A 27910-nucleotide genomic window follows, 5' to 3' on the forward strand; every position below is an offset into this window, starting at 1 on the left:
AAACATTCCAGGATTATTCTCCTTATAGTGGACTTCAATGGCCTCCAAATGATTGAAGGTCAAAATTACAGTTTCATTGCAGCTTCAAAGGGATCTACACAATCCCAGATGAGGAATAAGAGTCTTATTTAGCGAAACGATCTGTCATTTTCTAAATAAAATTAAAAAATTATATACGTTTTAACCATAAATGCTCATCTTGAACTAGCTCTCTTCTTCTTCTTCTCTATTAGAATTCCAGCAGTGTAGACGCTGCTAAGTGCATTACTGCCCTCCACAGGTCAAAGTTTGAACTAAATTGTCATATACAATATTCTAGTGCAAGTATATAACAATTAGTTCAAACTTTGACCTGTGGAGGGCAGTAATGCACTTAGCAGCATCTTCACTGCTGGAATTCTAATAGAGAAGAAGAAGAAGAGAGCTAGTTCAAGATGAGCATTTATGGTTAAAACGTATATAATTTTTTTATCTTCAGAAAATGACAGATCGTTTTACTAGATAAGACCCTTATTCCTTGTCTGGTATTATTTAAAGCCCTTTGAAGCTGCACTGAAACTGTAATTTTGACCTTCAACCGTTTGGAGGCCATTGAAGTCCACTATAATGAGAATAATCCTGGAATGTTTTCATCAAAAACCTTAATTTCTTTTCAACTGAAGAAAGAAAGACATGAACATCTTGGATGACATGGGGGTGAGTAAATTATCAGGAAATTTTAATTTGAAAGTGAACTAATCCTTTAACACTTCACCAAAGCACTTTCTAAGCACAACTAAAACAACAGCTCTGGTCTCAAACATGGCAACATGTTGATCTTAAAAACATATTTGTTTTTCCTCTGGATCATGTGTGTCTTGGCTATTCGCTTATAACAGCCTCCCTAAAACTACACCCTCTCTAGGCCGTGCTTCTCCACGGAGGATCTCCAGAAATCCCAACTTTGTAAGAAATTCCATCCGTAATCCATCTGTAGGCTGGACCTCGCAGAATACACCCTGTGAACCTGAGGAAGAAATACTCCGTTATCAGGGCTAATATCTTGTATAAAAGTCTAAAATTCTTCAAATTACAATCAGTGTTAGCATACCATTAGCTTTGAGAGCTGTTAGCAAGGCTGTGAGGAGGCTACGACTGATGCTACAGTCCACCAGTTCAGGAAGAGCCTCAAGCCTGAGCTGAGATGGGAAATGATATAGCAGGGAGTCTGGGTAGTCCTGTTCTTCATGGAAAAACAGCAGCGCCTCCTAAGGGTTAGGAGAAGAAAGTGTAATTCAAACCATGTCAGGATTAGACGGTTACTACTGCACCATTTTAAAAGTACTGCGGTATAACTGTGTCTAGTTTTGTGTTTAGCTGTAACTCTGACCTTTGTTGCATGTCCATTGGCTCCATGGAGGCGTGAAGGATATTTGTCCCTCATAGCAGGTAGCCAGGTGGCCTGACATCGTTTGGCAAAGGAGCGGACATCCAGAATGCCCACAGCGCACCCACATACACCTAGTTCATCCTCCAGAACCAAGCTGTACTCTGGGCACAAGGCCAGAGATGCACCCAGACACCTGAAACACAAACGCAAACAGGCTGATATTTCTCTTATAACTCAACTGATTTTTCAGCACTGAGATGAAATATATAACGTTTTGGTGCAACCTCCTTTTTCATCGATCTTCTCACAGAATCTAGGCCTATATATACACAACTGTTTAAAAGTTTTGGATCGGTGCTGCATTTATTTGTTCAAACATGCAATAAAAACAGTAATATTGTAAAACATTATTACAATTTAAAATAACTGTTTTCTAGTGGAATATATTTTAAAATGTAATTTATACCTGTGATGGCAATACTGCATTTTCAGCAGCATTTCAATTCTTCACTGTCACTTGAAATATGATGTAACATTATAAATGTCTCATAAACTGAGAAATAAAATTTTCCTTTAGCTTTTCATATGTAAGAAGTCATCATACTATAAGAATATCCTGTAAGTTACAGAACTGAAAACTTCCTTGTTAGTCCAAAAAACAGCTTTTATTGTAACCAAGCCCAGATAATGATTCATTGTGGAATGAGCCTGTCTATGGTGAAAGACCACCTCTGCAGAAGAAATTAAGGTCTAATTCATCATTGCAACGTTAGCCCCGCCCACAGGTGTGTTAGTGAGATGACGAGTAGAGACAAGCGATACAAAAATAACATTACCTTTCAAAGGATCCTTATGGTCGGAAAATGGTTATTTATTTTCAACGATGTGAATGTCTCAGTTGAGCATTATTTGTATTCGGTACATTTCACTGTGGATTTTTTGGCAAATCAATCGCATTTCGGCGCAGAATTTGCAAACAAACTTTTACGATATGGACTTGACAGTAATGCAACAACATGTAGGTAACTGTGTTAATTCTAATGCCTGATCTGTGACGAGTGATTTATGTACAGTCAGATGTTCTTTGTCTATGTGTCAGTAAATCAAAGCAGTGACTAAACGGTCAACTTCACATTGCTTCTCTTAGTAGTATGAAAATAATCTGTTATTTAAACAGTGATTAAATTATATAAAGAAATCGATCAAAGAACGCTCCCTTTACAATCGCTGGAGCTGTCAATCAAACAGCGTTAGTTTATCAGTGACTGAGTTCTGGACTCTCGCCAAAACTCCCGTTATATTCAACGACTCTCTTATTTACATCAAGTTCGCACTGTAGTTATGATGAAAGCATTCGTTAGTGTGCAGAAATTGAGTTTCAATGACGAGATCACTGCTTTCATGCGCTCAACAACATGTCTGTGATTGGCTACAGTGTTCATCACTGCAATCTTTGATGTCACAATCTAAATATAATGGCATAGATCTAAATGTAATACTATAATCAACACTTTTCACAATTAGTTAACCTTGAGAGCTGTAATAGTAAAACGTGCTAAATGTTTTCGAGAGAGTTCCACATATAGAGTAATACTTAGCTAATTCATATGCAAAGATATTAGCCAATCACAGCAATGGGTGTTTACACTGAAGTCTCACAGCAGACACGCCTCTTAAAACAAAGCGTTCAAATCAGAGGGCTAAAATTAGGGAAGGAAAAATGCCCTTTATTTCTAAATTATGACCATTTTTGATGTAAAAATCGTATTTACGTTATAACTGCACCCCAGGAAACATTATAAAACAATAAATCAAAGCAGTTCATGACCCTTTTAATGTCACTTTTGATCAATTTAATGCATCCTTGCTAAATAAAAGTTTAAATTAGTATGTTTAAATGAGAACATTTTTTTCTGAAGTTAAAATAATTATATATTGTATTTTAATCAATGTAGTGAGTTTTAATTTTGATCAAATTAATATAAATCAAATTAAATGGTTTATTTGTGTATTGTGATCCCTAATTAATTAATTTCAAAGTGGAAATGTGTTGAAAAAATATCTCAGGAATCAGTGACTGCAGTTAGATGATACAGTTTTTTACTCAGATGAAGGCATGTATTGAGCAATAAAGAAATGCTTGAGAGCCATTCTTGCCTGTCCCCAATGAAGTCTGGATGGGAGATGGCAGCATCCTGGCTCCCTTTACCCCTCTGATGCAATTGACACACCATTCGGTACAGCTCCACCTAAAGTTTTGGGGAAAAACAACAACGATAAGAGTTATACAAGTATAACGAGGTGTGAGTCAGTTGGTTAACAAGTACGCTTGAGTCACCTTGTCTTTTTGCTGGAATGGCCGTATGTTGTAAAGTCGAGAGGTGGGGAACAGAGGGGGAGGGTGACTGAATAACTCACTGCTGGTCCCCACAGGCAGAAGCATCTGATTCACACCAACACCAGAGAAAGAAACAAAAAAAAACAAAAACAAGAATGAGACAGGAAAAGATCAAGGAGACTGTGGAAGAAACAACACCAAATTAATCTAGCAATTTATCCTAATTTAATGAAATTCATAACCGAATCATTAATTATATCATTCCCACCTGCACCTCTCCAGACAGCCCCCCTTTAAACACCCATGGCTCCGCCTCCACACCATGTAACTCCGCCCCTGAGGAAGCTCCGCACCCTGTGAACAATTCCAGAATGTCAATCCACTGCAAGAACCAATTTTTATGCATCATACTATTGTTCAAAAGTTTGAGGTTAGGCAGATTTTGTTAACATTTTTAAATGATGACTCATTCATTCTCTGCATTTTTTTTTATCAAAAACAGTAAATACATTAACATTGTGAAATATTATTACAATTTAAAATAACTGTTAATAATATTTAATATATATATAACTTCATATATTTGAAAATGTAAAGTATTCATGTGATGGCAAAGTTGAGTCATTACTCCAGTCTTTAATGTCACATAATCATTCTGAAAAAACATTTCTTTTTTATTTATAATGCTGAAAACAGTTGTGTTGCTAAATATTTCTGTGGAAACTGTGATACATTCTTTGATAAATAGAAAGTTCAAAAGAACAGCATTTATTTGAAATAGAAATACTTTGTAACATTATAAATCTCTTTACTCTCCTTTTTATCAATTTAAAGGTGCCCTAGAATGCTTTTTCACAAGATGTAATATAAGTCTAAGGTGTCCACTGAATGTGTCTGTGAAGTTTCAGCACAAAATACCCCATAGATTTTTTTTTTTATTCATTTTTGTAACTGCCTATTTTGGGGCATCATTAACTATGCACCGATTCAGGCTGCGGCCCCTTTAAATCCTTGCGCTCCCCACCCCCGAGCTCGCGACTCTATAATACATTGCATAAACAAAGATTACACAGCTAATAACCCTCAAAATGGATCTTTACAAAATGTTCGTCATGCATGCATCAGATCATGTGAGTATAGTATTTATTTGGATGTTTACATTTGATTCTGAATGAGTTTGATGCTGTGCTCCGTGGCTAAAGCTAACATTACACACTGTTGGAGAGATTTGTAAAGAATGAAGTTGTTTATGAATTATACAGACTGCAAGTGTTTAATAATGAAAATAGCGACGGCTCTTGTCTCCGTGAATACAGTAATAAACGATGGTAACTTTAACCACATTTAACAGTACATTAGCAACATGCTAACGAAACATTTAGAAAGACAATTTACAAATATCACTAAAAATATCATGATATCATGGATCATGTCAGTTATTATTGTTCCATCTGCCATTTTTCGCTATTGTCCTTACTTGCTTACCTGCATAAAGTCTGATGATTCAGCTGTGCACAGATCCAGATGTTAATTCTGGCTTGTCTAAAGCCCTAAACTTGGGCTGGCATATGCAAATATTGGGGTCATACATATTAATGATCCCGACTGTTGCATAACAGTGTGAATCAGATTTGAGAGTTGCAGCACACAAGAACATAACCAGTTAATGATAACTTAAATTTCTGTATTTTCCCTCACACAAAGCAGAAAACGAAGTCAAAAATTAATATGCTACAGTATATAGGTGCATGTTTGACACTCACAGTGGAAGCAGTTCTTCCAAGAGCCAAGTGGAGAACCTTCACTCAGTATACGACCCTCTGTGAAAGGAAATATTCTAGTAAAAAGATGGGAGATGGGGTGGGAAATTGGAAGGAAGGGCGATCTACAGGGACAAAGCTTTGATGGTGATTCACACTCAAAGGTCAAAGAGTTCATTTACTTTTTATTAATCACATGGTGGAAAAAGACCTACATGACAAGACAAAAACCTCTCACCTTAATCATCCACACTACAGTATCTCTCTCACCTAGCCAGCAGATGAAGGCCTTGGCCACCAGCAGGGTGTTTCTCAGGTCCCAGATGTAAGGGTAAAGGTCGTAGAGAACGGCCCTATTGATGCTGTTCACAACAGCGCTGTGCAGTAATGCCACATCATCACACACGGCCAGGAAACGGCCCGCATGGGCCCGCCAGTCCTCTACCTGAGAGGGTAACACAAAGTACAACACATACCATATCAAATACAAAGATTTAAATAAATAATTGAGGTTGTTGAGCACATTAAACACATATTATGAACTACATCCACATATAATGAACTACATCCATGTTGAATCATTACTATTAAATAGCATCCACAAACAGATCGAATGACATGAATCAGTAGTGAATAGAAAATATTTAATAAAAAGGGTGTTTTCACCTTCTGTGGCGAGGCCTTCTTGCCACTGCCATTGACACTGACACAGTGACAGTTGGCTTTGAGCCACGTGAGATCCTGCAACAGATTCCGAGCGGGTGGTCCGTGTTCATGCGGCAGGTAGTACAGACCAACCAGCAGCCGGACCTGGGCCTCACTGAGAGGAGCCCTCCCAGAACACAATCCCCTTCTAGAGCTCTTTTCATGGCTGGAGCTCTTTGAGACCTGGTTCTCCCCAGCTTTCAGATCCTGGCTCGTAACCGGGTCTGCTGGGATTTCATCGCTAGCAAGAGCCCCTGTGCTCTGGGAAGAGGTTATTGGACATTTGGGCTGGGCTCCATGTTGATTGTCTGAGCTATCAGAGGACTTTGATTTAATAGAGAGCGTTGAGGGCTTGAGGTCTGTTGGCCTCACCTGCCTTCCTAAAAGGAAGATTTCAGGAAACCAATGAGCAATAATTGGACTTAAAGATCAGATTCGTGTCAGCACTTTCAAGAGATTCTTTGTGACCTGAAAAATTCTTTTTGTTCATTGAAATAAAGCTGAAATAAAATAAAATATAAATATTCTATGAAAAACTTATACATGATAAGCTTAAAAGAGAATTATAAATGTAATGTTGTTTGGAAAATAGCTGAAATATGATGAAGTATTAAAATTACTAAATGACTTAAATAAATATAAATTAAAGTTAAAAAAATATATTTTTAAAAAAAAAAATGACAAAAGCACAAAATTACTAAAACTTTGACTAAAATTATGAAAATTTAAAGGTGCCATCGAACATTTTTTTATAAGATGTAATATAAGTCTAAGGTGTCCCCTGAATGTGTCTGTGAAGTTTCAGCTCAAAATACCCCATAGATTTTATTTAATAAATTTTTTTAACTGCCTATTTTGGGGCATCATTAGAAATGCGCCGATTCAGGCTGCGGCCCCTTTAAATGCTCGCGCTCTCCGCCCCCTCCTGAGCTCTCGACTCTATCATTGCATAAACAAAGTTCACACAGCTAATATAACCCTCAAAATGGATCCTTTACAAAGTGTTTGTCATGCAGCATGTCTAATCGCGTAAGTATGATATTTATTTGGATGTTTACATTTGATTCTGAATGAGTTTGAAGCTGTGATCCGTGGCTAACAGGCTAATGCTACACTGTTGGAGAGATTTATAAAGAATGAAGTTGTGTTTATGAATTATACAGACTGCAAGTGTTTAATAATGAAAATAGCAACGACTCTCTTGTCTCCGTGAATACAGTAAGAAACGATGGTAGCTTTAACCACATTTAACAGTACATTAGCAACATGCTAATGAAACATTTAGAAAGACAATTTACAAATATTACTAAAAATATCATGATATTATGGATCATGTCAGTTATTATTGCTCCATCTGCCATTTTTCGCTATTGTTCTTGCTTGCTTACCTAGTCTGATGATTCAGCTGTGCACAGATCCAGATGTTAATACTGCCTGCCCTTGTCTAATGCCTCAATCATGGGCTGGTATATGCAAATATTGGGGGCGTACATATTAATGATCCCGACTGTTACGTAACAGTCGGTGTTATGTTGAGATTCGCCTGTTCTTCGGAGGTCTTTTAAACAAATGAGATTTATATAAGAAGGAGGAAACAATGGTGTTTGAGACTCACTGTATGTCATTTCCATGTACTGAACTCAATTCGATGGCACCTTTAAAAATGAAAGCTAATTCAAAATATTAAAAATACAATAATAGTATATACATAAAACAAAAATAACACTGTCAAAAATCTATATAATATAATAATATATTTTATTATTACATTGTATTAAATAATTAATGAAAACTAAATGTACATAAATAAATGTACATTTTAAAACTGTTTAATTCATGTTTAAAAATTATTTAAGTGTAACAATTAATATTACAGTGATTTATTATTATAAATTATTATTATTAATGGTAAAGTGATTTTTTAATTTAGTATTTTATTGTTACATTATCTAAATCTTTAAAACATCAATTAAACAACTAAAATTAACAACAACAAAATATTACTACTTGTGATTACACATTACACAAGTGTATTTATTAATTTCAGATGTGATTGACAATTTTAGTGATAAAGTGTCTTTTTTTTAATGTCTATCCCAGTTGAATGCGCAGGGACAACTATCAGCCTTTCTTAGATTAATTTCCTCAAAGAGGAAACTGTGGCAGGGTGGATGTTGTACCAGGCTGTAGAGGAAGGCTGAGTTCCTTCATCCAGTCTTGCAGGGCGGCTGACAGCGCTCTTTCCACACTATAGGCCTCTTCATCACCTACAGAGGTCACACTGTGTCAGCAAATGTTCCTTACATTTATGCATTTGGCAGATGCTTTTATCCAAAACAACTTACATTAAATTAAATTTCATGCATTACATAAGATATGCATTTTATCATTTATGCATTCCCTGGGAATCAATCTCTTGCGATATCCATACTATAATATTTGAAATTCTCTTTGTTATCATTTTCCTCTACTCCGTATGCCCCATTCTGCTCTCACCTTTCCCCTCTTCCTTCACTTCTTTATACCAGCTTCCCAAGGTATGCAGAGGGATGAAGTTGGCTTCAAACTCGCAGTTTGGATTTAGCAGCAGACCCCTCAGGTGGGCCCTGAGTCCGGGGGGGCGGCCCTTAAAAGGCCCCAGGAAGACACGTCGGGAGTCATAATCATTAGCATGGAGGTTGTCCCAAATGAGTGGTGGCCGTTGAAGCACCGCCTGGACCTCTGCTAGTGATTCGGCACTCAGTTCCCGTGATATCACCTTATTTCCTACAGGAGAGTGAAGGCCGAATATGTGAATGTTAGAAATGTGGTTACATTTATGTTACCAACTGACATTAGCTATGTTTCCATCCACCTATTTTTATGTGAATTTGGGATATTGCATAAGAAAATGGATGGAAATGCCAAGACGTGGGTCAATTCTAAAAATGTCCTTAAAACCCTTAATTAAGGTGAAAAACAAAGGATGTGATTGGATAACTGAACTAACCAGTGGACCAATCTCATTGCACATCATCTCAAATGTAGTTAAATTTGCAACTTTGGATGAAAACATAGCTATTGTCTGTGAATTTTTAAAGGACACAATGCAAATGTCTCTCACCAGTCCAGATGACAGAGATGCCAGGGAGAAGATCCTCCCCAATCGTCAGCATGTAAGGAGACTTTGACACGCAAGGAGTGCACAGAGAACTACAGTACTCTACAGAGAAAAGAAATAACAGCACAGTACTGTTTTGGGGGGAAAGAAGGAGAGAAAAATGTAAGGAAAGACACAGAGAATGTGGATTGGGTTTTAAGACGGGAAGAGCAGTATTTCGTTTCTTTTAAGGTATTTGTCTTATAAGACATTTATAAGACATAATGCTTATAAGACATTTGTCACTCCATTAAACTGAATTTTGTTCTGCTGAACTAAGCTTGATATATTTATGTATTAGCCTACCAGTGGGACAGAAAAGGAAGACAGGTGGTTCCCCCAGAAAACGGAAGATCTCATTGGCCACGGTGACCTGGGCGTGAGCGAATGAGGAAAAGGCCTCTGTATCAGATTGGCACATGGAGTGATCAATGTCATCAAATAGGAGGGCAAATGCCTGACAGCCCAGGTCTGACACCTAGTGGTGAATTTAAAGAGAACAATGCGTTCATGAATTTTACAAATTAGTCAAACAGTACAACAGTTGTGCAGATGCTAAAGTTGGAAAAATATTAACATGAAATAAGCTAAAAAAAAATAGGAATAAATAGGAAAAGATACAGAGGCAGAAAATAGGTTAGTTTGCTGACCTGTCTGAGTTTGCGTTTGAGCAGTGTGAGGTCACATGAGCTGGAGAAGACGATGTCCTGACCCGGAGAAAGAGCGTATACAAACGTCAGACCCCTCGACTCTGCCTCACACACCAGAGCTTTCAACTGAGCTGGAGACAGTGAGAGTAAGATGGAGAGAGAATGAGAAAGTGAAAGGGTTTCAGGTGTGATATGGCCCTAAAAACGTTGACAAAAATGTACTCTCTATGTCATGGATAGAAGTTAGCATGGCAAATACAGCACCTTTATGATACTGGAATCACACTATATTATTGCAATACTAATGATTCATTATTCATTACAATAAACACCAGCAAAAATATATCACATTTTATTATAGTTAATAATCTAAAAGAGGCACAACAGGTAATGATATGAAAGCCTACCGACAGCAGCAGCTCACACCAATAGCCCATGGCAGATAATAGCAAACTATAATTTAATACAATTATGGTTATATAATAATACGATTAGGTGCCATTTGGAAAATATATTCTCAGAAATACACCTTGACAATCTCTACAAAGAAGAGTAAAGCTTTTATATACTGATTGCTCACATTATGTTTTCTATATTTGGATATTTCTGGGGGTATCAGGAAAATAATGCAATCAATATATTGCTTTAAATAGATCATTAAATGAAACTGAAATAAAATAAACATGAAATAAACTCTTAACCCACTGTTCCTATATCATTTAATCTAAAGAAATACAGTATATTTATACAGTATATACATATTATATATATATATATATATATATATATATACACACACACACACACACCGATCAGACATAACATTATGACTACTGACAGGTGAAGAGAATAACACTGATTATCTCTTCATCACGGCACCTGTTAGTGGGTGGGTTATATTAGGCAGCAAGTGAATATTTTGTCCTCAAAATTGATGTGGTAGAAGCAGAAAAAAATGGGTAAGCGTCAGGATTTGAGTGAGTTTGACAAGAGCCAAATTGTGATGGGTAGACAACTGGGTCAGAGCATCTCCAAAACTGCAATTCATGTGGGGTTTCCCGGTCTGCAGTGGTCAGTATCTATCAAAAGTGGTCCAAGGAAGGAACGGTGGTGAACCGGCGACAGGGTCATGGGCGACCAAGGCTCATTGATTCGCGTGGGGAGTGAAGGCTGGCCCGTGTGGTCCAATCCAACAGGCAATGTTCTTCTGGGAAACCTTGGGTCCTGCCATCCATGTGGATGTTACTTTAACACATACCACCTACCTAAGCATTGTTGCAGACCATGTACACCCTTTCATGGAAATGGTATTCCCTGGTGGCTGTGACCTCTTTCGTGGGTCAGGGCTGTTTTGGCAGCAAAAGGGGGACCAACACAATACTGCCAAAACAGCCCTGACCCGTCGAGGCATGGACTCCACTAGACCCCTGAAGGTGTGCTGAGGTATCTGGCACAAAGATGTTAGCAGCAGATCCTTTAAGTCCAGTAAGTTGCAAGGTGGGGCCTCCATGGATCGGACTTGTTTGTTCAGCACATCCCACAGATGCTCGATTGGATTGAGATCTGGGGAACTTGGAGGCCAAATCAACATCTCAAACTCTTTGTTGTGCTTCTCAAACCATTCCTGAACCATTTTTGCTTTGTGGCAGGAGCATTATCCTGCTGAAAGAGGCCACAGCCACCAGGGAATACCGTTTCCATGAAAGGGTGTACATGGTCTGAAACAATGCTTAGGTTACCCAAGGTTTCCCAGCAGGACATTGCCCAAAGCATCACTGCATCTGCCGGCTTGTCTTCTTCCCATAGTGCATCACATGCCCACTGTTGGCACTTTCGGTGGTGGACAGGGGTCAGCATGGGCACCCTGACTGGTCTGCGGCTATGCAGTCACATATGCAACAAACTGTGATGCACTGTGTATTCTGACACCTCTCTATCAGAACCAGCATTAACATCTTGAGCAATCTGAGCTACAGTTGCTCATCTGTTGGATCGGACCACACGGGCCAGCCTTCGCTCCCCACATGCATCAATGCCGCCCATGACCCTGTCGCAGATTCACCACTGTTCCTTCCTTGGACCACTTTTGATAGATACTAACCACTGTAGACCAGGAACACCCCACAAGAGCTGCAGTTTTGGAGATGATCTGACCCAGTTGTCTACCCATCACAATTTGGCCCATTTCAAACTTGCTCAAATACTTACGCTTACCCATTTTTTCTGCTTCTAACACATCAACTTTGAAGACAAAATGTTCACTTGCTGCCTAATATAACCCACCCACTAACAGGTGCCGTGATGAAGAGATAATCAGTGTTATTCACCTAACCTGTCAGTGGTCATAATGTTATGACTGATCAGTGTGTATATATATATATATATATATATATATATATATATATATATATATATATATATATATATATATATATATTTATACAGTCAAACCAACATTTATTCAGACACCTTGAACATTTCATTCATTAATACAGTTTATTCACTATAGTTTAAAAAATGGTAATAAAATATGACAAGATCTCAGAGTTAAACTGTCAGAAAAAATGAATCTTATTTATGTCAGACTTAAGCAAAACATGGTCCTTTTTAGGTATAATATGTCACAGTTTACTTTATTCTGATATCCTCAGTTACATAAATGAACTATAGTGTATATATATCTTTTCTCAATAGTATGCATGGTAGATGCTGAAAGACCTAAATACTTTGCAATCTTTCATTAAGAAATGTGATTTTTGATTTGTCTGACAATTATCTCATTAAATTTGGCACAAAGTGGTGAGCAATGACCCAACTTTGCTTGCAAAGACTGCTCCTTTTATACCCAACCACAATACCAATACCCTCACCTTTTACCAATTCACCTGCTTATGGGTTTTAAACCCATTCAACTTCTATTCTATAACCTTTTCACTATTATTTTGCCTTTGTCCCAACTCTTTTGGAGTATGTTGCAGCCATCAAAATCAAAATGTGTTTATATTTACAAAATACAATTAATTTGGTGAAAACATTTATTTGTACTTTAAGTAAAGGTTCTGAGGGTAAAGGTACTCACTTTTGTGGCCAGAGGTTTAGACATTAATGGCTGTGTGTTGAGTTATTTTTACACTGTTATACAAGCTGTACACTCACTACTTTACACTGTAGCAAAGTGTCATTTCTTCAGTGTTGTCACATGAAAACATATAATAAAATATTGACAAAAATGTGAGGGGTGTACTCACTCTGTGAGATACTGTGAGATATATATATACACACACACACACACACACACACACACACACACAAACACACATACAGTATATACTGTAAGTAAATCCCCATGCTTCAACATACCCTCTTCCTCTGCTGAATAAACTTCCCTCCACAGTAACCTGTGCTTCAGATCATCTTTAGGACCATACAGATATGTGTTCAAACCCCACATCTGCATCCTGAAAGGGACAACAAGTAACAGGTGCATGGATAAGAAAAATAATTTCAGAATTTAGAATGGATCATGCTTTGAGAATATTGTATAAGATATTAGAGCAAGACACAGCAGGGAGAAAGAGAGAGAGAGAAAGGCAGAAAATAGAGACATCCATTGATCTGGCATCATTAATAATATAAGGGGTCACATTTCCTGCAGAGAACAAGTCTGAGTTTAACAACAGCAGAGGGTCGATTCCTCTGCAGAGGGAAAAAACTACTGTGAAAAAACGTGAAAAGTGCTGTAAGAGAGTTTAATATATAATTCTCAACAAGACAAGTAAAAACTGAGATAAAACAAGGTTTGTATTTCACAAATGATCTATAAGATGATTATGTTTCAAAGTAACTGAGAGGAAAGGATTCTTCCACATTAACATCTTGTGCTAACTATAAATGAATCATTACATCTTCGCCTACCATAGAATGTGTGTGTCTGTGCGTGTGTGTTCTCTCATGAGAAAAGCAGACTCCCTAAATAGACTGAGGCTGAGTTAGTGATAGTCTAAAATATTAAAGAACCTCCCCAAACCTCAAGCAAACATGTGTGCACTCACACACACACACACACAGAGCTAATTTTGTGTCTCTCCCTCTCCAACCTATTTAAAATGCTAATGCACAGATAGAATCTATCATTCTCTCATTTTCCCCCTCTTCATCGCCCACTTCCTTTATTCTCCTCCTTCTATCCCTTCATCTACTGCATCAGCACAATTGCTCGACTCTCACTCAAGCGTGTAAAAGTTCTCATCCCCCTTCTTTCGCTGCACTATTAATCTTTTGTTGGACAAATGCCTCTATCGCATGTATGTGTGTGTGTGGGTAGGATACTCTCACACTTCTCTCCTTTTTTCCTGTGCAGATAGATTCCCACGCACTCTAATTTTTGTCACAGATCATAACCACGACACAGATATATACATATATGTACAAGGTGAAAAAAATGTGGGCCATTTGATGGAACTGTCGCTTGCCCTTGTAAATCAGTAGTATTTTACATAGTAAGCCATTGTTTAAAAAAATGGCCCATCTTCATCTTTATGAAGATGGAACTATAGAAGTATTGCCCTAAAATATTCACATTCCCTCATATCAAAGAATAAGAAATGGGAAAGAATCAGTCAATAATAAGCAATTATTCTTCAATTTTTTCTTTGTCTTAAAGCTAAAGGGATAGTTCCACCAAAACTGAAAATTCTGTCATCAAGCAGATCTCGCCCCCCAATGACTACCATAGTATTTTTTTTTCCTACTATGGTAGTCAATTGACCCTTTGCCGGGAGTTTGATTGACAAGCGATCTAACCAATCATAACGCCGAATCCGCCATTTTGTCTGACAAAGCAGTCAGGAGTTAGAAGATTAACCTCAGTGGACTTAAACTTGAAAAATGGTGTGTCCTGACGTCTTTCCGCGTTTGAAACTACATTCCTTCTCATGTTCATTCATGTTTATTTGATGCTATAAATTAACTAGTAGGAAGAGATGATCGGTTCACGAGTCGCTTGAGCTGAGGCGCTACAGTGATCTGTCAGGACACATTAAAGAGCCACAAAACGGTTTTTATTGTTCGAATTTCTTAATAAATTACACAATTTGAAAGCTGGGACTTTGTTTAATATCATAAGTAACCTGCTCTGTCTTGTCTGTCGACGTGTTGTCAGTGTCCTCTTTGCTCTGTGATGTATTTTTCACTGTGTGGCGTGACTGCGCCATGGCATGTCGGACAAAGCAACAGTAACTAAGGGGGGCGGGTCTTTGCGAAGGGTCAATTGGGGGCGAGATCTGTTTGGTTACTGACTCTCTTCCAAATATCTTAATATCTTCCTTTGTATTCAGCAGAACAAAGACATTTATACAGGTTTGAAACAAGTTGAGGGTGAGTAAATGATGACAGAATTTTCATTTTTGGGTGAACTATCCCTTTAAATGGAGGAGAACTTCAATTTAGCAGATCAAACACAGATCTGCAGCTCACTGGGTGAAGTTTGAGTTTGGTCATTATGCTGCAGCAGAGAGAGAAGAACTGCTTTATGACTGAAGGGGAGCAGGGACTCAATACAGGAGAGCAGCATACAGTATGCCTGTTTTAGATGCTGGTGTGTTGGTCTCACCATCAGGTTTCTTAGCTATAGCTAAACCAGGAAGACTTCCTAGGTTAATCAGCTAGACCAACTAGGACTTTTCCTAGGTTAACCCGCTTGAGTTTTGCTAGCAAACATAATGGCTACCAGCTAGACCAGGGGAGTATTCCAGAAAGCAAGTTTAACTTACCGTCACATATACCCTGAACTTTTGGTTGATTAAACCCAACCTTGCTTACTCGAGGTATGCAGACAGAGATATATAAACTATGTATGCTAGTTCCAAAACAGTGGTCTGAAGTAAGCTCAGTCAACCCGAAGTAACAGTGCCAACACAAACATTCTCAACCGAGTCACCATAGAAAATGGACAGGGCACCATACTCTTTCTTCTTCTTTTGTTTGATGGCGATTTACATTCCTAGTGCATATCGCCACCTACTATGCGGTTTGCAATCTTTTATCAGTCTTATATTTTAATCTTTCTTTAATCAGTTTTTTTTACCGTGAACAAGAATTATACTGTTGGTTTGATGGTTAATATATAAATTAAAAAAGAGAGATGGATTGACCTAAAAAACAGTCTGTGCTTTCAAAAATATGGATGTATAAGTTTATTTTTTATGTTTAGCCATTTTACTACCACATTTGTTGCACATGTGTATTTTATTATAGAAATAAATTATATAGAAAATGTCGCATATCATTTTGCCAGAAACATCTACGATGCATGAAAAGAGAATAAAATAAAATAAATAAATTGGTGTAAAATAACATTGCTTTATGTTTTGTTATAATATATAACTACCTGGAGCCTCATAATGCTTGAGACCTCTGAAATAAACTAAAGTAAGTTCTTATGGCTACTTACATACCCTGAAAATTACCCCCATTTTTGGAACTAACAGTTGAGGTTATCCGTTTATTCTGAGTAAGCTTACCTGGGTATGTTGCATAACCTGCTTTCTGGAATACCTCTAACACTAAACCAGATAGATAAAGATGGTCTTTTCAGCAGGGATACCATCTCTCTGTTTCCAGACTGTTGTTTCTTTCTCTTTCCTTCAACCACTGTATGATATTTATTATCCCATTAGCTCCAAAAATCACTATATAACACAGCAACAACAACAATAATTATGATTGTTATGATAAATTATTATTATCATCATCAAATAATCTATCAAATAAATGAGAAAGAATAAATCGAGCACAAGCAATAATTAATATTTTATATATTATTAAGAAAATAATATATCAAATAATTACGATATCATTTTAAATAAATGTTATATTAGTATTATTATTATTATTATTAACATCTTATTTCTATTTCTCTCTCTTCTTCTACTTCACCCATGCTCTGATTCAAAGCTGCAAAGGAAAATGGACTTGTTCCTTGCCACTGGTTTCATCATGGTGTATAAAGATGTGTGAAACTGTGGCTCAGTGGAGTCATGCTGGCACCAAAGTCCAGCCATTAGTCATAAAAAGCCATTTGTCTCTCTGCCCACACGTCTTTACACTTCTGAAACACACCAGCTGCTCTGTGCTGCCCCCTGGGCAGCCTTACTGTACTGTTCTGATACCAGTCCCACCATGTTACCAAAATGATCCGAATCAATATCGCATATTACCTTATATAACTCCAGACCTATAATATGTAATATTTTGTGTTCCTTTAGTAATACAAATGCATATAAAGAGCAATCTTATTATCCCATTTAATTGTGTGTGTAGTCACTGATCGAATACATCTACTCACCATTGAAATAGCACCTTCCTTTGTTCCATTGACCAGGGTCTCCCATAGAAACCTAAGGAGTAGAGTGTACAGCTATATCACACCTGATTTTTTTCTCCAATTACACAAGGCAGCATTTAATAACCATCACAGAGCTTCAGTATTTCTGTTCTCTTCCACCTCCTCTTCACTGCAACCCACTCATAACAACCAGATTTTGGGCAGACTCTGAATTATGGGCTTGGTGCATCCATACCATACTGGACCCATTATACAATACCGGCCAGGGTCATTACCAGGGGTGTGCATAAGGAAGCAGCGCAAGATTATAGGCATCAAAGTTTTATTTGAGGCACTCTGAAGCATGTAATCTGCAGTTTTAGAGTTTTTTTTTTGTCTGATCACAATGTCTATCTCTCTCTCTCTCTCTCTCTCTCTCTCTATATATATATATATATATATATATATATATATATATATACAGTGTTTTGTTCTGAACACTGTGTGGCTGGTCGTTTTTACATGTTGGTAAAGTGGTCTCTTTTCTGTCTAAGTGTGTAGTTCTTGGTCAGAATAAGCTGCAATGAGAAGCAGAGACTTTTTGCGAAAACAGCCTACTTTGTTTTCTGCTTGCTTGTGCAGAAAACATGAAATCTGCTTTTGAATAATTAAACATTTGAATACACAAAATTACTGTTATTCATGAAATAAAAGTATTTATAAAAACTATGGTACATAGTATTGAAAACATTATATATATATTTGATTGGCCCTTCTGGTATGTGTACAATACGGCAGCTTAACAGAAAATCATGATGTTAATGTTTATAATGTTTATAATATTTTAATATCTTAATGCCTTGTAGTCGCATTTAACAGATTAGAGATGGGCGGTGTTTTGCAACGATATAAACAAGCAGTTGAAACTTGACATTAACAACTGTCAACCCACCAAATGCAGGTGGATTTCAGCAGTGGTGTGTAATGCAGACAGTCACTACTACTAGCCACTTTGGCGGGCTGAATTTTATATATTGTCACGATTCCTGTCAGTTCCTAGACAACACTTCCCATAATCCTCCTTGCCTGTCACACCTGTAGCCTATTATCTGGACTATTTAAGGACTCACTCACACACCACCTCATTGCAAAGTCTTGTTTCAGTACAGTGTACATTTCTGAGCGTTGTTACCTTGTCTGCCTGTCTGCCTGTTAGCGATCCTGTCTGTTACCCGTTTGTGATTCTTTGCCGCCTGCCTTTGGACTGTTTATTGTATCCTGACCTGTGAGTGATATCTGCCTGTCCTGTCCATTGCCTATATCCTGACCATGATTCTGCCTGTCCTTTGCTGTTCCTGTTTGCTCCTGTCTGACCCTGCCTGTACAACCATGCTCACTTTTAAAAAAGCTTTGCAAATGGATCCCTGCCTGAGTCCCGCTCCGTTACAGAAGACTTCACCAAAACAAAGATCCAGCAGCTTTCCTGAAGTACCATGGCCTGGTAGGAACAATGTACAACTGTTGTTATGGCTGAAGAAGGGACCAAGATCGTTGGAGGATTATATTAAGGATTATTTGGACATTGCGTTTTATTCAGATTTGCCTGACTGTGCACTGATAGACTTTTTCTGTGATGGCATTAACCAACCTCTCCAGAGCAAACTAAGACAGGAGGGACCGCGTTCATCACTTAGTAGCTTTATGGATTATGCTTTGTTGACTGTTGGCTCTCCGTTTACTGTGGGTGTCGCAGAGAAATGCGACACCTCACTGAATCACGTAATGGCCGCCGTGCCAAAGGACACTCACAAGTTGACGGCCACCATTACAACAACACCACGTCACGTCTCCGCTGATCGCCCAGAGTCACGTCACGTCTCCGCTGATCGCCCAGAGTCACGTCACGTCTCCGCTGATCGCCCAGAGTCACATCACGTCTCCGCTGATCACCCTGAGTCACTTCACGTCTCCGCTGATCGCCCAGAGTCACGTCACGTCTCGAGACCTGTCCGAGATCGGAGAGGGTTGCTGTCCAGTGTGGAAGATATATCGTTGACTTCAGCACGAGCTACTGGCATCCCAAAGCCTCTGCCGGCCGCTTCGCACTCTAGCCCGCCGGCCGCTACGCAATCAGGTTCGCCGGTTGCTACACACTCAGGTTCACCGGTTGCTACGCACTCAGGTACGGCGGTTGCTATGCACGAGATGGCCGTTTCTTCAGTGTCCATGGACAAGTTGGCCGCGTTACCGGTGTCTACGGACAAGATGGCCGCTCCGCCTGTGTCTTCGGACAAGATGGCCACTCCGCCAGTGTCTACGGACAAGATGGCCGCTCCGCCAGTGTCTACGGACAAGATGGCCGCTCCAGTCTTCGCCGAGCCCGCTCCAGTCTTTGCCGAGCCCGCTCCAGTCTCTGCACCCAAGCTCCTTGCCCTGCCGGGGGGGGGGGGGGGGGGGGGTATTTACCTGAGGGTGGGGAGCTTGTGGGTGGGGACCTTGCACAACCACGGCCATCAACGACCTCTGAACTGTCTTGGCCACATATAGACTCTAACTCACCATGGCCATCAATGGACTCTGTCCCGCCGTGGCTTCCCGAGCCACCTGACCTGCCGTGGCTTCCCGACACTCCTGACCTGCCGTGGCTGCACGACTCTCCTGATCCGCCTTGGTGTCCCAAGGCTCCCGAACTGTTATGGCCGCCCACGGCCTCTGACCCTTCGTGGCTGCCAGACACTCCTGACCCACCATGGCTGGCCAACACTCCTGACCTGCCATGGCTACCCGTGGCACCTGACCCAACGTGGCTGCCCGAGTAACTGGACCTGCATTGGAGCCCCCGTTCTCGTCTGCCAACAGGTCTCCAATGCACCCACCCCCCCATCCATGCCATTTACGTTGCGAGGACCCGCCTTCCGGAAGGGGGGCGTTATGTCACGATTCCTGTCAGTTCCTGGACTACACTTCCCATAATCCTCCCTGCCTGTCACATGCACAGTCCACACCAATCATCTTTTGCCACATACACCTGTAGCCTATTATCTGGACTATTTAAGACTCACTCACACACCACCTCATGGCGAAATCTTGTTTTGCCGTGGTGAACATTACTGAGCGTTATCTATCCTGTCTGACTGTCTGTTGCTGATCTTGCTGTTACCCGTTGTTGACCTATTGCTGCCTGCCTCTGACCCCCGCCTGTTTCCTTGATCTGTGAGTGATATCTGCCTGTCCTGACCACCTGCCTGTCCCTGTTATACCTGTTTGCTCCTGTTCGACCTTGCTTCTATGACCAGGATCTTTATTAATAAAAGCATGCAAATGGATCCCTGCCAGAGTGATGAGTTGTTACATATATATTATACATTTTTCAGTTGTAGTCTTTTAAAAAGGCATCTGAAATAATAAACTAAGAGCAATGTAGTGTTGTCAAAAATATCAGTTTTTCAATACATATCAACACTGAAATATCTGAAATGCTTCCAATACTCATTTTATGCAGCATAGATACACAATATCAGCTGCGCTTTCTCGCTCTCTCATCGCTCCGACAGCGAGTTGACACAAACCCACTTCGTTTTATTCGCTCCAGATGAATATTGTTGGTGTTACAAGGCTTTAATTTCGGTGTGGGATTGCGTGTATTGCGCATTATTTGACTCATTCTTACAGATTTTGTGCTCACACCCAAAGTGTGCACACATAAAGCCACTAAAGTACTACATTAAGTTCTTTTTCACTGCTTTGTGTGTTCAAACAATCAAATATACTCAAAATAATGTCAAAATGCCCGTCTTGGCGAGTATTCATGTAAACACAGTCAGTTATGTTATTAAGTGAATGTAAACAGAAAACGCAGGTGTAACAGTATAATGGATCCGTGCTTCAGGTCTTAAAGTGACAGCAGCCTAATATCCCTGCTGCCAAATTATGAGATAACATTAAAAATATCTATATGGCAGTTTTTCCCCACGGATGTAAAAATTGTGGCCAGTGAAAACACTGAGTAGCTAGTAACTTTTGAAAACCGCTAGCCACAGTGGCTGGTGAGCTAAAAAGTTAATGTCAAGCCCAGTATTTATATATGTACACATGGGTGACATTAGAGGGGGAAAGGGGGGCAGGTGCTCCCCATATTTATTGTACTCATGGAGTTTGCCGATGTGAGCTATCAGCTCCACTACAATTTGTAGCAGTTAGTCAGGCCTCCACAGACACCGCACATCCTGAGCGAAATCCAAATCCACATGAATGGCCCGTACAGGGCACAAGCAAGAAAGACTCACTGTCAGAGACTCAAAGCTAGTCCACAGTCTAGTAAATGTTTGCAACCTCTTTAAATTATTCTTGACTGTGCCGATGAACACTGCATTGTGTGAAAGACATTTTTCTTGCTTGTGCCGACTGAAATCATACACGAGAAACACTATGAGACAGGCGAGACTCTCTGACATTGCAGCAGTAAGCTACTGAACATTGAACAAAACAGATTTGGATAAATCAGTTAATTGCTTTGAGGCTGTACCAGGTGGACGCCGTTTAGCCGTTGTGGCATACTAGACAGGCACGCAGGGGATATTAAATTATTATTATTATTATTATTATTATTATTAGGCTACACTTATTATTAAATTAATTAAATTATTTTACAATTAATTTGCCCCACAACAATTTCATAGCGCATCAATGCATAATCAAAGAGCTGCAAGGATAATAAAAGATTAGTTAGATTAGCTTACTCCTCATTTCAGAAACAACTTATTTAACACAAAATACTTCTTGGTTCACAAAAATACTAATTTTTTCACTATGGGCCATAAGAGAAATATTAAGAAAATAAATTAGATTCATCTCTTATCGAATGTTCGCCGATTAAGCAGTTTTTACTTTCAGTTTCTGCAGTGAATAATTGACTATCATCAATTATTCACTATTATTCAGACTTCTTCACCGGCATAACTCTCACGCAAAATGGAAATATTTTCAATATTGCGACCAGTTGCTCGTAAAATGATGGACAATGATTCGCATTTTGTGCGCGTCATAATAAAATTAAGTAAATTATTAAATAAATGAGTAAATAAACAAGTAACAAGCAACTCTTTTCTTGAGTATACTGTATGTATGCAAATAAGGTTGGATATACTTAAATATTCAATACATATCCATCCTCTCAATGAACTCAAAGTAATCTGTACTGAGAGCTAATGAATACATTTAGAAATATTCCAAAATCTTTTATAAGTTGTTACTGACAGTGTTTGGGACCACACATCATTATGTCGTTCTAGCATTCTATATTTTGCTGCATTAGGAAAGACAGTGGTTGGTCATAATTTATTATTCATGCTGGCTGCCATGCTGATGGAAAAACATACCACACATATATTCCTGCTTGATTCGCTTCAGTAATTATGAATATGACGTGTTTGGCCCTACTGGTATGTGAGCAATATGGCAGCTTAACAGAAAATCATGATGTTAATGTTTATAATATCTATGTTAAAGGGTTAGTTCACCCAAAATGAAAATAATGTCATTTATTACTCACCCTCATGTCGTTCTACATCCGTAAGACCTTCGTTCATCTTCGGAACACAAATTAAGATATTTTTGATTGAATCCGATGGCTCAGTGAGGCCTTTATAGACAGCAATGCCATTGTAAATCTTTTCAACAATATCTAATGATGGCCGATTTCAAAATACTGCTTCGGAGCTTTGCAAACCAAATCAGCGTTTCGGAGCGCCAAAGTCACATGATTTCAGCAGTTTAGCCGTGTGATAGGAGATCCGAGTCACTGATTCGATTCGTAAAGCTCTGAAGCAGTGTTTTGAAATCGGCCATCAAGAGATATTGTTGAAAAGTCGTTATTTTGTTTTTTTGGTGCTTTATAATATTAAGGTAGAACCACTGACCTCAAATGAACTGTTTTAAATATGTTTTAGTACCTTTATGGATCTTGAGATTTACAATGGCATTGCTGTGAACGCAGGCCTCACTGAGCCATCGGATTTAATCAAAAATATCTTAATTTGTGTTCCGAAGATGAACGAAGGTCTTACGGGTGTGGAACGACATGAGGGTGAGTGATAGGCCTAAATTACATTATTTTAATTTTTGGGTGAACTAACCCTTTAATGCCTTGTAGTTGCATTTAAAGGATTAGTACACTTTCAAATAAAATTTTCCTGATAATTTACTCACCCCCATGACATCCAAGATGTTTATGTCTTTCTTTCTTCAGTCAAAAAGAAATTAAAGTTTTTGATGAAAACATTCCAGGATTATTCTCCTTATAGTGGACTTCAATGGCCTCCAAACGGTTGAAGGTCAAAATTACAGTTTCAGTGCAGCTTTAAAGGGCTTTAAATGATACCAGACGAGGAATAAGGGTCTTATCTAGTGAAACAATTGGTCATTTTCTTAAAAAAAATACAATTGTATATGTTTATAAACACAAATGATCGTCTTGCAAGTGCTTCTGCTTTTCGTAAGCTTAAACTGTATGTCCTACGCCTTCCCTATTCAATTTACGGAACGAACACAGCGCCAGTTCCGTTTTTTCCCTAAGTAGAATAAAGAAGGCTTAGGACATACAGCTTAAGCTTTTTGAAGAATACGAAAAGCGGAAGCACTTGCAAGGCGATCATTTGTGTTTATAAACATATACATTTGTATTTTTTTTAAGAAAATGGCCGATCGTTTCGCTAGATAAGATCCTTATTTGAAACTGTAATTTTGACCTTCAACAGTTTGGAAAATAATCCTGGAATGTTTTCATCAAAAACCTTAATTTCTTTTCGACTGAAGAAAGAAAGACATGAACATCTTGGATGACATGGGGGTGAATTATGAGGAAAATTTAATTCAGAAGTGAACTAATCCTTTAACAGATTAGCGATGGGCGGTAAATCTCTTTTCTTGAGCATACTGTATGTATGCAAATAAATTTGGATATACTTAAATATTCAGCTTTATACAGTACATAGAGCTGGGCATTAATATAGTTTACATTTTGCAATAATACAAACTGAGATTTGCTTTATAATATGCATCACTTTAAGTAAATCTACTGTATTCAAGTAAAGCTGAATTTACTTACAGTAGTTAATGTAAAGTATCACTAGCTTTGATGTTTTAGTTCATAAAGTGTGTCTCCCCTCTTCCCTTCCACATGATCTAGCAACAGTTCTGATACTGGATATTCATTAGGGTGACCAAATGTCTTGTTTTCCCAGGACATGTCCTGTTTTCAAGTCCTGTCCTGGCCGTCCTGGTTGTTTTTTATAAAGTGATGAAAATGGGCCATTAAATTGACCGGTGTTACGAGATTTTCGGTTTCTGAGATTTTCGGTTTCCAAAGGCGGAGCATACATTAAAATAAATGAGTTTCGCAGACATGCGCAATTGCATGTGCAACTTAGAATATTAGTTCACATTGTATCTCAAGACATTAGTGGATTATTCCATAAAGGTTACTATATTCTCAGTGTCGCGGCTGACTTATGCCTAAACTACAGTTGTTTACTTCTAGGTAACAGTTTATAATGTTTTCATTAGTATGCATGATCAGATACTTTGTGTAACAGCAGAGCAATCTTCAGCTATCGTCTACAATGAGTTCAGCTCATTGTGCTCTTCCTTTGTACCCTGCAATGTAACAGCTGATAGGCCTATATACAAACCCGATTCCAAAAAAGTTGGGACACTGTACAAATTGTGAATAAAAAAGGAATGCAATAATTTACAAATCTCATAAACTTATATTTTATTCACAATGGAATATAGATAACATATCAAATGTTGAAAGTGAGACATTTTGAAATGTCATGCCAAATATTGGCTCATTTTGGATTTCATGAGAGCTACACATTCCAAAAAAGTTGGGACAGGTAGCAATAAGACGCAGAAAAAGTTAAATGTACATATAAGGAACAGCAATTTGCAACTTATTAGGTCAATTGGCAACATGACTGGGTATAAAAAGAGCCTCTCAGAGTGACAGTGTCTCTCAGAAGTCAAGATGGGAAGAGGATCACCAATTCCCCCAATGCTGCGGCGAAAAATAGTGGAGCAATATCAGAAAGGAGTTTCTCAGAGAAAAACTGCAAAGAGTTTGAAGTTATCATCATCTACAGTGCATAATATCATCCAAAAGATTCAGAGAATCTGGAACAATCTCTGTACGTAAGGGTCAAGGCCGGAAAACCATACTGGATGCCCGTGATCTTCTTAGACGACACTGCATCACATACAGGAATGCTACTGTAATGGAAATCACAACATGGGCTCAGGAAAACTTCCAGAAAACATTGTCGGTGAACACAATCCACCGTGCCATTTGCCGTTACCGGCTAAAACTCTATAGGTCAAAAAAGAAGCCATATCTAAACACGATCCAGAAGCGCAGGCGTTTTCTCTGGGCCAAGGCTCATTTAAAATGGACTGTGGCAAAGTGGAAAACTGTTCTGTGGTCAGACAAATCAAAATTTGAAGTTCTTTTTGGAAAACTGGGACGCCATGTCATCTGGACTAAAGAGGACAAGGACAACCCAAGTTGTTATCAGCGCTCAGTTCAGAAGCCTGCATCTCTGATGGTATGGGGTTGCATGAGTGCGTGTGGCATGGGCAGCTTACACATCTGGAAAGGCACCATCAATGCTGAAAGGTATATCCAAGTTCTAAAACAACATATGCTCCCATCCAGACGTCGTTTCTTTCAGGGAAGACCTTTTATTTTCCAACATGACAATGCCAGACCACATACTGCATCAATTACAACATCATGGCTGCGTAGAAGAAGGATCCGGGTACTGAAATGGCCAGCCTGCAGTCCAGATCTTTCACCCACAGAAAACATTTGGTGCATCATAAAGAGGAAGATGCGACAAAGAAGACCTAAGACAGTTGAGCAACTAGAAGCCTGTATTAGACAAGAATGGGACAATATTCCTATTCCTAAACTTGAGCAACTTGTCTCCTCAGTCCCCAGACGTTTGCAGACTGTTATAAAAAGAGGGGATGCCACACAGTGGTAAACATGGCCTTGTCCCAACTTTTTTGAGATGTGTTGATGCCATGAAATTTAAAATTAACTTATTTTTCCCTTATAATGATACATTTTCTCAGTTTAAACATTTGATATGTCATCTATGTTGTATTCTGAATAAAATATTTAAATTTGAAACTTCCACATCATTGCATTCTGTTTTCATTCACAATTTGTACAGTGTCCCAACTTTTTTGGAATCGTGTTTGTACATTTCTTTTTAACTTTCGTGCTTATTTGTTAAGCAACAAAAACTGCTGGGAAAGATCAGATCTACAGCAAAATATAGATGGGCAATCAAGACGGATGAGGAAGAAAATCAGGATGAAGAGGAAAACAAGGATGAAGAAGAAAACTAAAGATATAGATATTTTTGTTAGTTAGTTTTTGTAAGTTTGTGAGAGCTATTTTTGTTAAATTTGGATTGCTAATATAGCAGAGGTATTTTTTTAGTTATTTATTTATTTTTCTAATACAGAAGAGACATTATTTCTATCATTATTTCATTTGTTATTTTTGAAACTTGTCATAATAAAACATGTTGAGTAATCGCTGAGAATTTGTGTCTTTGGTTATAGATGGTATTTTATAATATAACATACTATCCATACAGAGGAGGCATAAGGCATCTTTGAGTAAACTTCGAGTATCATTTGAGTATCTCATTGCCCCAGCCGAGTGTCCTGGTTTTCGGTAATCAAAATATGGTCACCCTATATTCATACCACTGTGGTCCTAAAGTTTGCAGCTGTAAAGCATAAGTGGGTCAGTAAGAGAAAGCTACTGGAATCCAGCAGGGTGACATTTCCACTGGAGAGAAGAGACAAATCGCCCACCGACCCAATAATGTGACACTGAGCTTCAAACAAGCGTAAGACCAATTAGGAGATATGCACAACATGCATGTGCGTGTGTGTGTGAGTGTTATGGTTTCTGGCCAGCTGCTTCCTATCACACTCCAGTATAAATATGGAAATAATACCCAGGATGCTCCATGGCAGCTTAATAAGATGAACTGCACTACTAGTTCACAAATGAGTAATTGGTTATTTTAAAGGATAATTACATGTGTCATTATAGCGTAGTCACTGTGGTGCTTCTTATAATTAAAAATAATAATAATAACTGTAGTAAATAATGCTTTGAAAGATACATAACCGCGCCAATTCACGTTAAACATGCATTTTAACCAATACAACAAATTTATTTGGACGTATCTGTGGCTTCCATTCAAGCATTCAGAAAAACGATGTGTGCGTAAACTTACCCTCAACAACCCCGCATAAAAACTCGTGTCGTCCCTCCATCATCGCTGTGATTGTCTATCAGGATGCGGATGCTTCAGTCTCTCCGCGCCTCCGTCATCCGGACTGAAGTCTTCAGCCGCGCATCCTCCCCGCCGACACACACAGAGCGCGTGAACTGAAACCGCAAGCCATGAAGACAGAAAAAAATGCGTTTATTATTGCTGTTATGTGTCAAACATTGGCAAACTGTCAAACGTGGACGTTTCTAGAGTATGTGAGCTCGATTCTGCCTCCTATGTCTATTCGCTCAATGCGCTCTACGCACT

At 38.7% G+C, this 27910-nt stretch overlaps 1 protein-coding gene across 1 annotated transcript; it reads right to left on the reverse strand.

Moving 5' to 3' along the window:
- Positions 1 to 680: 680 nt before the first annotated feature.
- Positions 681 to 27910, reverse strand: si:dkey-183c6.8 (protein O-GlcNAcase). The gene is made up of 17 exons (XM_048183845.1): positions 27605 to 27910; positions 17307 to 17358; positions 13322 to 13419; positions 9962 to 10092; positions 9618 to 9789; positions 9276 to 9374; positions 8669 to 8938; positions 8353 to 8439; positions 6134 to 6552; positions 5738 to 5912; positions 5471 to 5527; positions 3976 to 4061; positions 3708 to 3812; positions 3527 to 3618; positions 1370 to 1562; positions 1091 to 1247; positions 681 to 1006 (listed from the first exon to the last, which is right to left on the reverse strand). Exons 1-17 carry the CDS (start codon positions 27645 to 27647, stop codon positions 870 to 872), a joined length of 2373 nt encoding a protein of 790 aa, XP_048039802.1. The 5' UTR covers positions 27648 to 27910; the 3' UTR covers positions 681 to 869.

This window comes from Megalobrama amblycephala, linkage group LG3 (assembly GCF_018812025.1).
Source record: "Megalobrama amblycephala isolate DHTTF-2021 linkage group LG3, ASM1881202v1, whole genome shotgun sequence".
Lineage (NCBI taxonomy): Eukaryota > Metazoa > Chordata > Actinopteri > Cypriniformes > Xenocyprididae > Megalobrama > Megalobrama amblycephala.

Bases quoted from the DNA above. Each gene is read 5' to 3' on its own strand.
- si:dkey-183c6.8 (XM_048183845.1), bottom strand. From the start codon at position 27,647: ATGATGGAGGGACGACACGAGTTTTTATGCGGGGTTGTTGAGG. The intron at 10,093-13,321 runs GTATGTTGAAGC...CACTGTCTCCAG, and splicing joins TTATTCAGCAGAGGAAGAGG to CTCAGTTGAAAGCTCTGGTG. The intron at 6,553-8,352 runs GTACAACATCCA...TCTTCCTTTTAG, and splicing joins CAGCCTTCCTCTACAGCCTG to GAAGGCAGGTGAGGCCAACA.